At 38.7% G+C, this 17,971-nt stretch overlaps 1 protein-coding gene across 4 annotated transcripts in view; it reads right to left on the bottom strand.

Annotated features, from left to right (window-relative positions):
- Positions 1-13,181, bottom strand: part of MGA (MAX dimerization protein MGA) — a 209,498-nt gene extending 196,317 nt beyond the window's left edge. The window contains exon 1 of one of the 4 annotated variants that reach the window (XM_077127521.1): positions 13,105-13,181. Coding sequence is in view for 1 of the 4 variants with exons in the window: in XM_077127535.1 (XP_076983650.1) it covers positions 12,813-12,829 (17 nt within the window). In the remaining 3 variants the exon portion in view is untranslated. Of the gene's footprint in view, positions 1-12,177; positions 12,322-12,812; positions 13,004-13,104 lie in introns of those variants that run through there. The other 3 variants (XM_077127535.1, XM_077127522.1, XM_077127527.1) reach the window with 3 other exon arrangements.
- Between the last annotated feature and the right edge of the window lie 4,790 nt (positions 13,182-17,971).

Raw genomic sequence — 17,971 nt, 5'->3', positions numbered from 1 at the left:
CTTTTATCACATCAAACTAAAAGCCAAATCAATAATATCTTTTAAAACTAGAAATGTTAAAGTTTAGGAGAAAATGCAGACCTTGCAAGTCAAGTTAATACATTGAAAACTGATACAGGATAAGACTGCATCCAACTCTTGAGAATGTAACTATGGCTTAAGAAATGCAAAGTCCTATGATTTAGCTAAAGTGGCAAATTTTAAACCTCGATCTGAACCACAATATTTTGTACTACTGATAAACTGCTCATAAAGAGTAAATCCCTTTTTAATCTTATGTTTTAGACCCTCAACAAAACTGTCAGGGCCTCATGTGCAGGGAACCACGTTTTTTATTTGTTTTGTCTATCTCCCATGCCTCACACAGAGCCCACATATGGCAGGTGCTCAAGACATGCTTATGACTGAATGACAAAATAGTCAACCCTATCTTGGGCCTACAGACCAAACCCTTTAAACCTACAATTCACATCATTAACCCTCTCTCTATACAACAGTTTACAGGATAGTCCCAGAGTGAGTACTGCTGATTCTACTGGATTTATTACACTGAAGTTACTTCTCCAGCAAAGAGCTCAAGATACACACGTAACCTTAAAAAAGAATTCCTAACTACTGAGAAGGTGGGAGGTAAAGTGGGCAAGTGAATAATCTATTATAATAGCTCGCCTCTCAGGAATAAGAATTATTCAACACTGGAGATGAAAACTTTCCTAAAATGTCTGTGAACTAAACTTCCTAAATGATATTTCATTAAATATTGTACTGGCTAAATTCCATCACAATGAATAATCATTAAAAACAAAAATTCAAGAGCACTGAAGAAGGAAATAAATAAATGGGAACTCCTCAAAATTAAACACTTCTGTGCATCAAAGAACTTCATCAAGAAAGTAGAAAGACAGCCTACACAATGGGAGACAATATTTGGAAATGACATATCAGATAAAGGTCTAGTATCCAGAATTTATAAAGAGATTGTTCAACTCAACAACAAAAAGACAGCCAACCCAATTACAAAATGGGAAAAAGACTTGAACAGACACCTATCAGAAGAGGAAATACAAATGGCCAAAAGGCACATGAAGAGATGCTCAATGTCCCTGGCCATTAGAGAAATGCAAATCAAAACCACAATGACTAGAGAACTGGATATCCATATGCAAAAGAATGAAAGAAGACCCATATCTCACACCCTATACAAAAGTTAATTCAAAATGGATCAAAGATCTAAACATTAGGTCTAAGACCATAAAACAGAGGAAAATGTAGGGAGATATCTTACGAAACTTACAACTGGAGGCGGTTTTATGGACCTTAAACCTAAAGCAAGAGCACTGAAGAAGGAAATAAATAAATGGGAGCTCCTCAAAATTAAACACTTTTGTGCATCAAAGAACTTCATCAAGAAAGTAGAAAGACAGCCTACACAATGGGAGATAATATTTGGAAATGACATATCAGATAAAGGTCTAGTATCCAGAATTTATAAAGAGATTGTTCAACTCAACAACAAAAAGACAGCCAATCTAATTACAAAATGGGAAAAAGACTTGAACAGACACCTACCAGAAGAGGAAATACAAATGGCCAAAAGGCACATGAAGAGATGCTCAATGTCCCTGGCCATTAGAGAAATGCAAATCAAAACCACAATGAGATATCATCTCACACCCACCAGAATGGCCATTATCAACAAAACAGAAAATGACAAGTGCTGGAGAGGATGCGGAGAAAGAGGCACACTTATTCACTGTTGGTGGGAAAGCCAAATGGTGCAACCACTGTGGAAGGCAGTTTGGCGGTTCCTCAAAAAGCTGAATATAGAATTGCCATACGACCCAGCAAAGTATTGCTGGGTATCTACTCAAAGGACTTAAGGGCAAAGACACAAATGGACATTTGCACACCAATGTTTATAGCAGCGTTATTTACAATTGCAAAGAGATGGAAACAGCCAAAATGTCCATCAACAGAAGAATGGCTAAACAAACTATGGTATATACATACGATGGAATATTATGCAGCTTTAAGACAGGATAAACTTATGAAGCACGTAATAACATGGATGGACCTAGAGAACATTATGCTGAGTGAGTCTAGTAAAAAACTAAAGGACAAATACTGTATGGTTCTACTGATGTGAATGGACATTCGAGAATAAACTTGGAATATGTCATTGGTAACAGAGTCCAGCAGGAGTTAGAAACAGGGTAAGATAATGTGTAATTGGAGCTGAAGAGATACAGACTGTGCAACAGGACTAGATACAAAAACTCAAAAATGGACAGCACAATAATACCTAATTGTAAAGTAATCATGTTAAAACACTGAATGAAGCTGCATCTGAGCTATAGGCTTTATTTGTTTGTTATTGTTTGTTTTTGTTTGTTCTTTTGTTTGTTTGTTTTTTATTGTTATTTTATTTTTTTTCTCTATATTAACATTCTATATCTTTGTCTGGTGTGTCGCTAGTTCTTCTAAACCGATGCAAATGTACTAAGAAACGATGATCATGCATCTATGTGATGATGTTAAGAATTACTAATTGCGGGAGAAGATGGCGGCTTAGTAAGACGCGCGGGTCTTAGTTCCTCCTCCAGAAAAGCAACTAAAGAAACAGAAACAATACAAAACAGCTCCCGGAGTCACGACAGAGACCAAAAAGACAGCGTACCCCATTCTGGAACAGCCGAACGGGCAGGGAGAATCTGCTGAATCTGCTGCGGTGAGATACCCAAGGGGCGCGCGTTTTCCCGGCCGGGGCGGCTGGCGACTGGGGTCCCCTCCACGCACGTGGCTCCCTGGTCTGACTGGGAACGCTGGATAGCGGGGCCCTCCCGTCACGCTTGGTGTTTCGGGCCAGCTGGGCAATTAGGACCCGCACTCTCAGCGGCCAGCGACCCCCGCCTCCATGCGCGGTTTCCCGGGCCGACTGCCGTGCAGACAGACGAGCACCACGAGCGCCACCTACTGGGCAGGAAAAGAAAAACAGAGCCCAGAGATTTCACAGAAAAAACTTTCAACCAGCTGGGTCCCACACCCAGGGAAATCTGATCAAATGCCCAGACACCAGCAGAAAATAATGGATGACGCTCGGAAAATTGAAGATATGGCCCAGTCAAAGGAACAAACCAATAGTTCAAATGAGATACAGGAGCTGAGACAACTAATGCTGAATATACGAACAGAAATGGAAAAACTCTTCAAAAACCAAATCAATCAATTGAGGGAGGACATGAAGAAGACATGGGCTGAACAAAAAGAAGAAATAGAAAATCTGAAAAAACAAATCACAGAACTTATGGGAGTGAAGGACAAAGAAGAAAAAATGGAAAAAACAATGGATACCTACAATGGTAGATCTAAAGAGACAGAAGCTACAATTAGTGAACTGGAGGATGGAACATCTGAATTCCAAAAAGAAACAGAAACTATAGGGAAAAGAATGGAAAAACTTGAGCAGGGGATCAGGGAACTGAATGACAATATGAAGCGCACAAATATACGTGTTGTGGGTGTCCCAGAAGGAGAAGAGAAGGGAAAAGGAGGAGAAAAACTAATGGAAGAAATTTTCACTGAAAATTTCCCAACTCTTATGAAAGACCTAAATTTGCAGATCCAAGAAGTGCAGCGCACCCCAAAGAGAATAGACCCAAATAGGCGTTCTCCAAGACATTTACTAGTTAGAATATCAGAGGTCAAAGAGAAAGAGAGGATCTTGAAAGCAGCAAGAGAAAAACAATCTGTCACATACAAGGGGAACCCAATAAGACTATGTGTAGATTTCTCAGCAGAAACCATGGAAGCTAAAAGACAGTGGGATGATATATTTAAATTACTAAAAGAGAAAAACTGCCAACCAAGACTCCTATATCCAGCAAAATTGTCCTTCAAAAATGAAGGAGAAATTAAAACATTTATAGACAAAAAGTCACTGAGAGAATTTGTGACCAAGAGACCAGCTCTGCAAGAAATACTAAAGGGAGCACTAGAGTCAGATGCGAAAAGACAGAAGAGAGAGGTATGGAGTAAAGTGTAGAAAGAAGGAAAATCAGATATGATATATATAATACAAAAGCCAAAATGGTAGAGGAAAATATTATCCAAACAGTAATAATACTAAAAGTTAATGGACTGAATTTCCCAATCAAAAGACATAGAATGGCAGAATGGATTACGACCCAGCAATACCACTGCTAGGTATCTACTCAAAGGACTTACGGGCAAAGACACAGACGGACATTTGCACACCAGTGTTTATAGCAGCATTATCTACAATTGCAAAGAGATGGAAACAGCCAAAATGTTCATTAACAGACGAGTGGCTAAACAAACTGTGGCGTATACCTACGATGGAATATTATGCAGCTTTAAGACAGACTAAACTTATGAAGCATGTAATAACATGGATGGACCTAGAGAACATTATGCTGAGTGAGTCTAGCCAAAAACTAAAGGACAAATACTGTAAGGTCCCACTGATGTGAACCGACATTCGAGAATCAGCTTGGAATATATCATTGGTAACAGAGACCAGCAGGAGTTAGAAACAGGGTAAGATAATGGGTAATTGGAGCTGAAGGGATACAGACTGTGCAACAGGACTAGATACAAAAACTAAAAAATGGACAGCACAATAATACCTAAGTGTAATGTAACTAGGTTGGAACACTGAATGAAGCTGCACCTGAAATATGGTTTTTTGTTTGTTTGTTTGTGTGTTTGTATCTTTTGTTTCTGTTTTTTTCTTTTTCCTTTTTATATATATATATATTATTAGTATTATTATTTTAATTCTCTTCTCTATATTAACATTCTATATCTTTTTCTGCTGTTTTGCTAGTTCTTTTCCTAAATCGATGCAAATGTACTAAGAAATGATGATCATACATTTATGTGATGATACTAAGAATTACTGAGTGCATTTGTAGAATGGAATGATTTCTAAATGTTGTGTTAATTTCTTTTCTTTTTTTTGATTAATAAAAAAATTAAAAAAAAAAAAAGAATTACTAATTGCATATGTAGAATGGTATGATTTCTAAATGTTGGGTTAATTTTTTTTTTTCCGTTAATTAATAAAAAAAAAAGTGCATGGTATAAATAAAAAAAATTAAAAAAAAAAAAACACAATGAGATATCAACTCACACCCACCAGAATGGCCATTATCAACAAAACAGAAAATGACAAGTGCTGGAGAGGATGCGGAGAAAGAGGCACACTTATCCACTGTTGGTAGGAATGTCAAATGGTGCAACCACTGTGGAAGGCAGTTTGGCGGTTCCTCAAAAAGTTGAATATAGAATTGCCATACAACCCAGCAATACCATTGCTGGGAATCTACTCAAAGGACTTAAGGGCAAAGACACAAACGGACATTTGCACACCAATGTTTATAGCAGCATTATTTACAATTGCAAAGAGATGGATACAGCCAAAATCTCCATCAACAGACGAGTGGCTAAACAAACTGTGGTATATACATACGATGGAATATTATGCAGCTTTAAGACAGGATAAACTTATGAAGCATGTAATAACATGGATGGACCTAGAGAACATTATGTTGAGTGAGTCTAGCCAAAAACTAAAAGACAAATACTGTATGGTCCCACTGATGTGAACCGACATTCGAGAATAAACTTGGAATATGTCACTGGTAACAGAGTCCAGCAGGAGTTAGAAGTAGGGTAAGATAATGGGTAATTGGAGCTGAAGGGATACAGACTGTGCAACAGGACTAGATACAAAAACTCAAAAATGGACAGCACAATAATACCTAATTGTAAAGTAATCATGTTAAAACACTGAATGAAGCTGCATCTGAGCTATAGGTTTTTGTTTGGTTTGGTTTGGTTTTGTTTTTACTATTATTACTTTTATTTTTTTCTCTATATTAACATTCTATATCTTTTTCTGTTGTGTTGCTAGTTCTTCTAAACCGATGCAAATGTACTAAGAAACGATGATCATGCATCTATGTGATGATGTTAAGAATTACTGAATGCATATGTAGAATGGTATGATTTCTAAATGTTGGGTTAATTTCTTTTTTTCCGTTAATTAATAAAAAAATAAATAAATAAAATTCACTTTAATAATAAAAACCTAAAAACATCAACTAATGGTCTATATAACTGTGCATGGAAGGCCTAGCTGTAGTTATTTACTCTCTTTTGCCAAAACAAAACTTCTAAACCTTTATAAAGCATTATGATTGGATCAAACACATGCCAACCACTGGGGAAATAAATGTATATGAAAGCCAGTCAGAATACCAACTGATTTTGTATTTTGCTATAAATTGAAGTACAAACAGTCATGCAGAGGAAGCATTATACAATGAAGAGCCACTTTCTATCTCTGGAAACTGGGGAGTACTGCATAGCAAATTTAAGCTGGATATTGAAGACTGAATTGGAGTTTGAGGCAAAAAGTAGGAAGAGGAGAAGAAAGAGTATTTCAGGCAAATAAAGGGTTACCTGAGCAAGCAATATTGGGCCTGGCAGGGGTAATAAAGAAAAGAGGGGAGATGAAGGTTAGAGTCAAAGATGTATCCATACACTGAAGTATGAAGTTTGGAATTTATACCCTCAGGTAATGCAGGAAAGTGGGAATCTTCAGGCAAGAAAGTGAAGAAAACTGAGGATTCAGATCCATAACAGGAAGAACCTCAGTTACACTGTGATCATCTCAAAGGCATTATTAAATACTATACTTTATAGAAGGTACTCAGTAAATATTGTGCTGATGAAGCTACAAAAGAAATCTAAGTGCAATCTATTCCTTTATCCAGGATTTCAACTGAGTCTCAGGGCTCTTCTCTACTCCCTAGCTGATCTCACGAACCCCATGTTTTTAAATACCATCTGTGCATTGATGACATCCCAAATGTATGTTTGGCCCTGGGCTACAGACTTGAATGGCCAATAGCCTATTCAACGGCTGCTCCTGGATATGTAGTAGGCATCTTGAACTGAAAATATCCACCTAAACCTAAACCAGCTCTTTCTACTTTTCCATCTTAATAAATGTCACCAGTTGCTCTGGCCAAAAACCTTGGAATTCTCTTTAATTGCTCACTTTCTCTCCCCTCCCAATCTATCAACAAATCCTCTTGGTTCTACATCTAAAATATACCCTCAATCTGAACCCTTCTCATCACCTCGATCACTACCTCCCTTATACAAACCATCATATCTCATCATACCATTCTAACAACTTCCTAAATGTCTCCTGCTGCCCCTCTTGCCTCTACAGCAATTAGTGATCTTCTTAAAACATATATTAGAGCATATTTGTCTTTATAAAAATGTCCAATGGATCCCATCACACAGAGAATAAAATCCAAAGTCCTCATGGCCTATAAGGCTTTACACAATCTGAGCCCTGTCAACTTTTCAACCTGATTTCCTACCACTATCCCACAATTAATTCCCCGGCACTCTCCAAACTCTAGAGCACAGTGGCCTTTTCACATTTCCTCAAAAAGCCTAAAGATTCTCACCTCAGAATCTTGGCATTAGTATCCCCACTATTTGAAGCGCTCTACACATTGGAAAGGCTCACTCTGCATGATTCATGTCTCTGCTCAACTGTTACTTCAGAGAAGCCTTACCTTGCAACCTAACTAAACAACCACCAAACTTACCACCACCACACCACCACTCTCTACTCTCTTATACCATTTTCTTGACAGTACTTTTTGGCAATATATGAAATCATATTATTTATTTGTTTATTAGCTTATTGTCTAATCTACTAAAATATAAATTCCATGCAGGTAGGCATATTGCCTTATTCAATTCTCAATCCTCGTCTCCTGGCACAGTACTTGGCCTATAATAGGACTTATTATTTGTTGTAAAATTAATGAATTTACTTAATTCCTACCATGCATAATTGAATAATTCCTTCCCTAACTTTGGATTTAGATCTAAATCATGATTAGCAGGCTGTTCTTCCTAAAAGACAGTTAAAATAAGCTACAGTGTACTACTGCCCTTAATTCCTTCCTATAGTTAGCCCTTCCAACTACTTGGCTAGTTATTTTTCTTATACTGGAACTTTGATCAATCCTCTTTCTATATTATCAGGCTTGTCAATTTGACACCTATTTAATTTTTATATTGCAAGTAAAAAATTATTTTTAATAGAAAAATAAATATTTAAAAAAACAAATTCACAGCCGAATGATCAAGGTCAACATCAACAATGACAACTCAGGCTGATAGTATGTACCCTAACTCCAGTCTAATCATGAAAAAAACATTACATAAATCCCAACTGAGAGTCTACAAAATACTTGACCAACACTCCTCAAGTGTCAAGATCACTGTGCTGGTGTGAGAGGATTATGTACCCTAGAAAAGCCATGTTTTAATCCTGATCCATCTTGTGGAGGCAGCCATTTCTCTTAATCCCTATTCAGTAATGTAGGTTGGAAACTTGATTGGATTATCTGCATGGAGAGGTGACACTCACAATTGTGGGTATTAATACTTGAGTAGAGGGAAACGCGACTTCATCTACTCCAGATAGGTCTTGATTAGTTTACTGGAATTCTTTAAAAGAAAACATTTTGGAAAAAGCTTTAGAGCCACCAAACACAGGAGAGCCCAGGCAGTCAGAAACTTCTGGAGATAAAGAAGGAAAATGCCCCTGGGGGAGCTTCATGAAACAAGAAGCCTAGAGAGAAAGCTAGCAGACATCACCATGTTTACCATGTTGAGAGAGAAACTCTGAACTTCATTTTCATTGGCCTTTCTTGAGTGAAGGTAACCTCTTGTTGGTGTCTTAATTTGGACATTTTTATAAACTTGCTTTGATTGGGACATTTCCACAGGCTTAGAACTATAAACTTGCAACTTTATAAATTCTCCCTTTTAAAAGCCGTTCTGTTTCTGGTATATCACATTCCAGCAGCTAGCAAACTAGAATAGTCATCAAAAGCAAGAAAAACTTGGGAAAATGTCAAAGCCAAGAGAAACCCAGGAGGACATTATTACTAAAAGCACTTTTGATGGATTCCTGGAACCAGAGAAAAAGGATAGTAGGTAAAAACTACGGAAATCTGAATAAAGTATGGACTTTAGTTAATAATAATGTGTCAATATTGTGTCAATATTGCTTCATTAATTGTAACAAATGTACCATAATAATGTAAATAATAGGAAAATCAGAGTATGGGGTATATAGGAATTCTCTGTACAGTCTGCAATTTTTCTATAAATCTAAAACTACTGTAAAAAACTAACCTTCTTTAAAAAAATATTTATCCAAAATCCTACCACCAAACTAAAATCACTTTTAGTTTACATTTGATGTATACCTTTTTAAACTTCTATATTCACAGACACATGCAGATTATTCCTAAAAAAAAAAAATGTGATTATACCACACACAAATTTTAAGCTGCTTTTTTTTCACTTCACAATATATATTACAAGCTTTCCAAGTCATTAGAAGAGAACTGTATCATGTTTACTAACTATAAGGTACTTAACTCAATGAAGACATGGTATTTCTTTAACCAATCTTCCATTACTCAAGTTTTTCCAGTGTTCTGTTATTATAAAAATGCTACACAGACAACTCTTAGGAACAACTTTGCAAACTTACCAGTTAGTCTGTTAACAAAGAAGAGGATCCCGAGTCAAAGGTTATACACATTTTTAATGTTTTCAATTAGTATAGTCAAAATCCCCTTCAGAAAGGATGTTCAAAAGTAAAAACCCACCAACAGCAATGAACGAAAGTGCCAATTTCCTTACTCCTACTACAAATCCATTCCCTCATTATTCTCTTTCAAAGCTTTTCCGACTTTACATGTTTAGTTTTCAAATGGACTTTAGAATCACCTGTCAAATTTCCAAAAGATATTCTACTTGCAATAAGAATAAAATTTCAGATGTTAACATTTTATTACATCAGACTGATCAGCCAGACTACGAAAAAAGATGGGTTATTTTGTATTCTTTGTTTATAAATAAAAAAATAATTTATTTTTATCTTTATTGGATATTCTTATTATTTCTCTGTATGTGCACCTTTTGCCCATCTATTAGATATTAACATCATTAGCCTTTTAAGTCCAACACATGGTGCATTTTACACAAAATTTACCTGGTTTTGTTTATCACTGGATTCCATACAACCAAAATACTGCCTAGCACATAGTAAGCCTTCAATAAGTTAAATGAATACTGAATGAATAAATCTGTCCTTTAACTTTATGGTGTTTCTGCCAACTACAGGTTGCTTTACGTAATAACTATCAATATTTGCCTTCATAGATTCTACCTCTGTAGCCATGTTAAACAGTTCATCCTATTTCAAGATCGGAAACTGTTAACCGTTTTTTTTTTCTTTATTTTATTTATTCATTTTTTTTTTTTGGCATGGGCAGGCTCCAGGAATCATACCGGGTCTCCAGCATGGCAGGTGAAGATTCTGCTCACCCATTTTTTGAGTCATAATTTTCTGACTCTGTATTATCCAAGTGTTTGGCCAATTGTTCCAATATAACTTTGGAATATTTTCCCACTAATTTAAAATGCCACCATTATTATACTAAATAACATTATATAGTTCTAGATTATTCTTCTTTTCTACTTTCCTTGTCTATTTCAGGCCTACTACCTATTGTTTTAATTACCATAACTTTATTGGCATTTCACAAGTCCCAGGAAATGCCAATAAAGTCCCAGGACTTGCGAAATGCCAATAAAGTTATGGTAATACCAGAAAAGACTGCCCGTGCCAAAATAAAGAAAGAAAGAAAGAAAATAAAGAAAAAAAAACCGTTAACAGTTTCCGATCTTGAAATAGGATGAACTGTTTAACATGGCTACAGAGGTAGACTCTATGAAGGCAAATATTGATAGTTATTACATAAAACAACCTGTAGTTGGCAGAAACACCGTAAAGTTAAAGGACAAATCTATTCATTTAACTTATTAATTGAGTGCTTACTATGTGCCAGGCAGTATTTTGGTTGTATGGAATCCAGTGATAATTGGATAATCCAGAACCTAATTATTCTCTTTCAAAGTTTTGTCTACTTTACAGGTTATTGCTCCAAATGAATTTAAGAATCATTACTTTAAGTTTCCAAAAGGAATTCAGGTTGGAATTATGTAAAATTACCAGCCACATGACTTCTGAAAATTACTTAATCTCTCTGTGGCTATTTCCTTCATTAATAAAATGGAGATAATAGTACTTACTGCATAGGTTTGTTACATGAACTAAATGAATTTTAAAAAAATAAAGCACTAAAAAAAATAAAAAGTAAACTACTTAGAACATTACGCTGAGAAGATGTTAACTATTCTTATGAACTATTTAACATGGTGGCTGTTCTTACTGATTTGTCCAATGTTTTACAGATTGTTATTCCACAAAATTCAAAGATTCTTTAAGGTAAATCAAAAGGCCACCATCACACACAAGCAGTAATAGGAAAAATACATCACTTATGACTGCTTCATTTCACCAAGGCCTTGGCCCTTGGTCAAATGAAGAGCTGGAGGTAAGAGCAGAGAATCATGAAAAACACCAAAGAAAGACTGGTGGCACAAAGCCCAAAAAACTTTACAAAGATTGGCCCACCAAGTGGAGAAGACTTCTAGGCCCTTCCAGTAGACCTAAATGAGTATTAACAAGTCCCTTCTAACCACCACTGTTTCCCCATCTCGACAGTTATACTTACCAACCTTAATTTCTTCCCAGAATACACATAGGGACCAGCTGTCTAAATGGCAGAATATTTTTCAAACGTGACAGGGGGCAGGAACAGATTACAAATGCAATTGATAAAGATGGATACCATTCTGAGAAATTCTATAATAAATTACTTCCAACAGGTTTTCCACATCACTGTCCTGTTTTGTTTTCGTTTTTGGGGGGGAAGAAAGTGCAGGAAGTTCAGTTGCGGTTTTTTCCTTGGGGGACGGGAGAGCCGGACCTGTCTCATTAATAACTGTTAATAATTTGATTACCCTGCATGAAATTGGTATTACCTAGAGATCAAAGGTCCAACACATTATAGATATGTAGGGCCTTAATCTCATCTACAGACATAAACTATAAAAGAGGAAACACTAGCCAAGACTGACAATGTACTTGCTAATTACACAATTAGCCAAAGGTCTAAAACTCAAATCTCTTACTTCCCAGTCCACGGTTTTTGCCATCACACCCACAACCGCTTCTCCCAGACTCTTGCCACGCTTTGAGGTGGGAGGAGTCACAAGAAAATCTGGCCACAGCAAAGCCGCTCCAGAACCACAGGACGGCACAGCCGACGGCACGTGACTAGCCACTCCCCTTCCCTCCCACCCTCCCCCTTCCCCGCGCCAGCAGCACGCGCTGCCAACCCCGTCATGTGACCTTCACGCGGCCCCGGCGCTCCCCCTGCTAGGCGACTCTGTCTCGCAGCCATTTTGCCGAGAACTTATCGTTCGTGCTCACAGCGGAACAGGACCATACGAAAACCCACGGCCAGATTTCACAGGCCGCATACGCGCTTCGAAAACAGCGCTTGGGCCCGTCACCGCTTAGTCTAAGCTCGCTGAACACGTCGCACCCCGGGGCGCCGGAGAAGCAGCGGGTGCGCCTCAGCCTGCGATTGGCTTATGGTGCTCACGTGACGCCATAGCGCTCTCCCCCCACACACACACACACACTCTCCTTACCCCCTACCCACAAAAAATACCCACAGACTCGTAACACCTCGCGCCAAGTACACGCCACTGGGCGCGTGAGAACTGACGAAGCGCGTGGCAACCAAAGCGCCTGCGCGTACCTGACAGGGCAGACCATAGCCAGCCCACGCGCCGCTCCGCTCACGGGTCCGGGAATCCTCGCGCTGCCGTACCACAGGGCTAATCATTGGCTGCCAGATTTGGTCACGTGCTAATCCCAGGCCCGCCCCTAACCGCTAATCACCTGGCACCGCATTCGAAGCAGCGGGGAAAGTCTTTCACACGCGGAAAGGGTGGGTAGTAACAGGACCTTCTTTTCAGGCCTTATGGAGTTAAAGCCATAAAGGCGAAAGGAGGAAGCAGGGTCTCAAAAGTAAATAAGGTCACACCTACCGGCTTAACCTCGCATACCCCTCCAGGAGCTGAGGATCATCGCCCTTGGGCGCCCCCGATGCACGCCGGGATATATCTGGCGCCCCTCAGTATGCTGCAGAGCATGCCGGGAAAGGCACCTCTCCCGATTTCCTGGCTCTCACCTCTGGGTCTTTCTTTTCAGGTCCCCTTGAGAGCCCCGTCTATGAGCTCTGAATGAGGCTGTGTGGGTAATTATCGGCGTGTGGCTTGCTATTAACAAGCACTTTCGATACCCCTCCCCGACTTGGTCCATCTGTGTGGTCTTAGGGAAACCTCTTAACCTCTCACGGAGCATGCATTTAATAAGTGCCTTGTGAGTGCCTTTGTGAATATTGCAAAAACTTGAGCAAGGGTATTTGCCTACAAGTAAACTACCAACCTTTCATGGTCAGTGGGAAAGTATCCTACTTTAGATAAAACTTACAAGCCCCGCTTGGAAGAGGAAATATAGTTATATTATTGGGATTAGAAAAGCAGACCTTGCTTGGTTATATATTGCTATAATTGCGCAGGAAGCGGAGGGCATTTTAAAGTGGCCAGGGACGTGGGCCTGTTACACATTCTGGTTCCACTTAACACCAGCCAAATATTGGAACCGAGATAAACACACCCTCTGATAACGCTGAGAAAGGGGGTCTTACATTTAAAAAAAAAAAAATCGTTTTGTAAATTGTATTAACAAACTGAGCTCGGGCCAAAACCTAATATTCTACTCCCCAAGAGCCCACATTTATAATAATTCATACCTCTTCTGCTTTGCACTCCATTCTCAGCTTTGCTGATTGCAAAACTTTGTATTGTCAATTTACAAAATTGAATTGTCAAAATATGGGGAATTTGAATAGCACTGGTCAAGAGCTCCCACTTATAGACAAGAAGATGTAATAATTTATAATGTGGTTAACAAGCCACAGCTCACAGTATTACCAATCACAGCACCCTTTCCTGGTTTTAAGGTACTGTATAAGCCTAGTTATCAGAAAATTGTTTCCTGACTATAAGATCAGAAGGAAGGGACTGAGTTATCATATATAATACAATCATTAAATCATAAGCATAGTCATGTTAAAGTTTATAAAAACACCAAAATACTTCATTACATTTAATCCTAACAGAAAGTGAGAGAAAAGTACTATATTACCATCTTTGAATGGGGATCTGGAAAATTTATTTTAGTGTGTTCTCCTGGCAACTGTGATGCACAACTAGGTTTGAGAACTACTGGCTATAGTGAAAAGAGATCAGGCCTTGAAGTCAACAGATCTATGGTCAACTTGCAGTTCTGTATTTACTATACTATGACATTAAACAGGTTTTCAGACTTTTTGATGTTCAGTTCCTTTAAGTACATATTGGGGCCAATCATACCTACTCTTTGGATTGTCATGATTCTAATGTAAAAATATAAAAACACCTAGGACAATATCTGATAGCAGGCACTCTATAAACATGAGTACTAGTTAGTGGCAAAGGCTATATTTAAACCAGTATCCCATACTCTCTCCAATGCAGCACTCTTGAATGCTTTTTTTCCATTATTCTGTTTCTCCCCTAGACAGTGCTAGAGGCATGCTGACAGATTCGTACATGGCAGATCTTTTTTAGACTCCATAGTGACTTCTGCCCATCTGTTGGTACATATCTTTGCAGTATCTCCCTCCTTCACTTCAAGTTTTTTTTCCTTAACGTGTTAAGAAGCTGAACTGTAGACATTATTGCAGTGAAATAATGATGACACATAAGTGCTTAGAAGGTGGAGGGTGCATCTGTGCCCACACTTCAAAGAGTTTTAAATTGTTAATATTTACCTACTTTGGAGTAAAGAGGCCCTGGAAACTCATTTTTGCCTTTATTGTATAACTCAGTGTTTCAGATGCTGCATCCCAGTCTCCTTCCAATGGTTCCTTTTCCTCTCCTAGTTTCATGAAACATTCCTAACAAACAGAGTTTGGCTTGCACAGAGCTTCTCTCGAAAGCACTACCCTTGGTGTGGCAGTTTGAAAATACTATGTACCCCAGAAAAGCCATGTTTTAATCCTGATTCAATCTTGTGGAGGCAGCCATTTCTTTTAATCCTTATTGAATACTGTAGGATGGAAATTGTTTATTAAATTGTCTCCACGGAGAGGTGACATACCCAATTGTGGGTGTGACTTTTTGATTAGATGGAGATGTGACTCCACCTATTCCAGGTGGGTCTTGATTAGTTTACTGGAATCCTTTAAAAGAGGAAACATTTTGGGGGGAGTCAGAAACGACAGAAGCCACAGAGCCCAGAACTGACACAGATGCCCACACTTGAAAAGAGACACGGATGTTTGAGATGCTTGGAGCCCAGCAGATGCTGCCATGAAATGTTAAGCAAGCCAGAACCTGGAGAGAGCCAAGGGAAGACAAGAGGTGAAAGCCAGTCCAAGAGAAGTAAAGAGAGGAACCTCCACAGGATCAGAGGCTGAAGGCATTGGAGCCCAGGAGCAAGGGACCAGCAGGTGCCAGCCACGTAACTGCCCAGCTGACAGAGCTGTTCCCGGCACATCCGCCTCTTTTTTTTTTTTTTTTAACATGTGCAGGTACCAGGAATCGAACCTGGGTCCTCAGGCTTGGCAGGAAAGCATTCTTACCTACTGAGCCACCGTGGCCCGCCCACACATCAGCCTTTCTTAAGTGAAGGTAACCTCTTATTGGTGCCTTATTTGGATACTTGCACTTCCTTAGAGCTATAAACTTGTAACTTATTAAATTCCCCTTTTTAAAAAGCCGTTCTACACTGAAAGATCAAAATAGAAATGTTAGCGTTTATTTGGTGTTCTTTTCGTATTTAAAAAAATAAAATTGAAAAAAAAAAAAAAAAGCCGTTCTAGAACGCCACAGAACCACGAAACAGAGTCCACCAGCCAGCAGGTTTTGGAGCTGAAGAAGGATAATGCCTCCTGGGGAGCGTCATGAAACAAGAAGCCAGAAGAGAATGCTAGCAGATTTTGCCATGTGCCCTACCAGCCGAGTGAGAAACCCTGAACGTCATCGGTCTTCTTGAACCATGATCCGTATGAATGGGACCATTGCCAGCCTGACTAAAAAGTACAGAAAAGGGGCAAATTGAAGAAAAAATGAATTCAGACACAGAACCATGGAAGCTGAGGCATCTTCTCATGTGAAGAGAGTGGACCCACCCAAAATGTGGAAATGGAGTCCTTTATAACAGGATAAAAGACAAAAAGAAGACACTTAAAGAAAGACCCCTAGAGAATCTGAGTGAGAGGAGCCAGAGAAGGTGGGAAAGAAGCTCACAGAGGGGGCAGCCAGAAGTTGAAAGCAAGGAAACCAAAGAGAGAAGGACAAGCAGATGTCAGTCACCATGTGTTTTGCTTTCTGACAGAGAAGCCCCAGATTGCCAGCAGCTTTTATTCAGGTAGAAGGTATCATCCCGTTAATGCTTTGATTTAGACATTTTCATGTCTGAGAACTGTAAACTTGTAACATATTAAACTGATTGTTAAAAGTAAAAAAAAAAAAAAAAGCCATTCTAGTTGTGGTATATCACATTCTGACAGTTTTCAAAGTAAGACACTTGTCTTAAGGTTCTAAAATTCCACTGACAGTTCATCCCAGGAAGGCTAGCTAGTCAGAGCCTAAATCATATTAACCATATTCACAATTTTGTTAATTTCGTGGGACTCCGGAAAAAAAACAAAAGTCCAGGAAGTACACATAGCAATGTTTTTTTGAATGTGTCCTATACATAACACCTGTGGATTTGGAGTTCTATTTTCAAACACAGAAAATGGTATGCCACCTCCCATCCTTTGCCTGAGTTTTGCTTCTGTCGCTAATGTTGCATAAGAAAAATATTAATCTGAGAAAAAACTTGGGTTCTTTCCTCCTGACTCAATTCCTAACCCGATGAATGATTTGGACAAGTTTTAACTCCTCTGGGTCATGGTTTGTAGGTAAATGGGAGACACCGCCTACAAGACTTTTACATCGCTATGTCTGTTTACCATGAAAGACTTTTGGCCCAGCAAGGCCTTCTAAAGGTAGAAATAGACACGTGCACATCCCTTTGGATCATACAGCTCTGTAATCACACCTCTCCATTTTCACAGAAATGTGTTTATACAAGTTGGAGAAGTATTATGAGTAAATATTATAAGCAACAGCTACCATTTTAACAAATGGAAGGGCTTAGCTAGCTAAAGAAAAGTTTCCAGTTCCTGAAAAAGGAGATGAGTTTGCTATAATTCCAACACCTACTGGAGGTATAATCATGTTAACTAGGTAGCACAATTATATGGGAACCCTGAGGACACAAAGCCCTACGTTTATTTGCAGATTTTTACTACAATTAAATATTGCTCAAGTGATATTTCTCATTTCATGGAGAACCAGTGATCTGTTTCAATTTAACCAAGAGTAAAGAGGCCCTTAAAAGATACTCCTCTGACATAGAACACCTCTCCCTCTCCGTTCTTAATCTCTTTCTGTAAAGTCTTTCTCAAGTAGCTGCTTAAATGTTGGTTATCCTTGAGTGCTAGGCTTCATCCCATTCTACAGTCATTCTATGTGTTTTCCATAGTGTTGATCCCTATGTTTTCAGTTACCACCAGCAGCGTCTAAATCTGTATCTCCACCTCTGATGTGTCTCTCAGGATGAATACTTAGATGTCCATCTGAAACTCAATATATCCAAAGCCAAACTAATTATCTGTCCCTTCACCCAACACACCAGCTACCCTTGTGTTCCTTTTATTGAATAATGACACCACATTCCAAGAAGCAGAGACTAGGAAATTTCAAATATCCTTATCTACTTCTTCTCATCTATTTTCCACATTCATTGGTCACAGAG

Source organism: Tamandua tetradactyla, chromosome 14 (assembly GCF_023851605.1).
Source record: "Tamandua tetradactyla isolate mTamTet1 chromosome 14, mTamTet1.pri, whole genome shotgun sequence".
In the NCBI taxonomy this organism is placed as follows: domain Eukaryota; kingdom Metazoa; phylum Chordata; class Mammalia; order Pilosa; family Myrmecophagidae; genus Tamandua; species Tamandua tetradactyla.
Note: the sequence above shows the minus strand (reverse complement) of the source record. Positions and strands in the feature narration are given on the sequence as shown.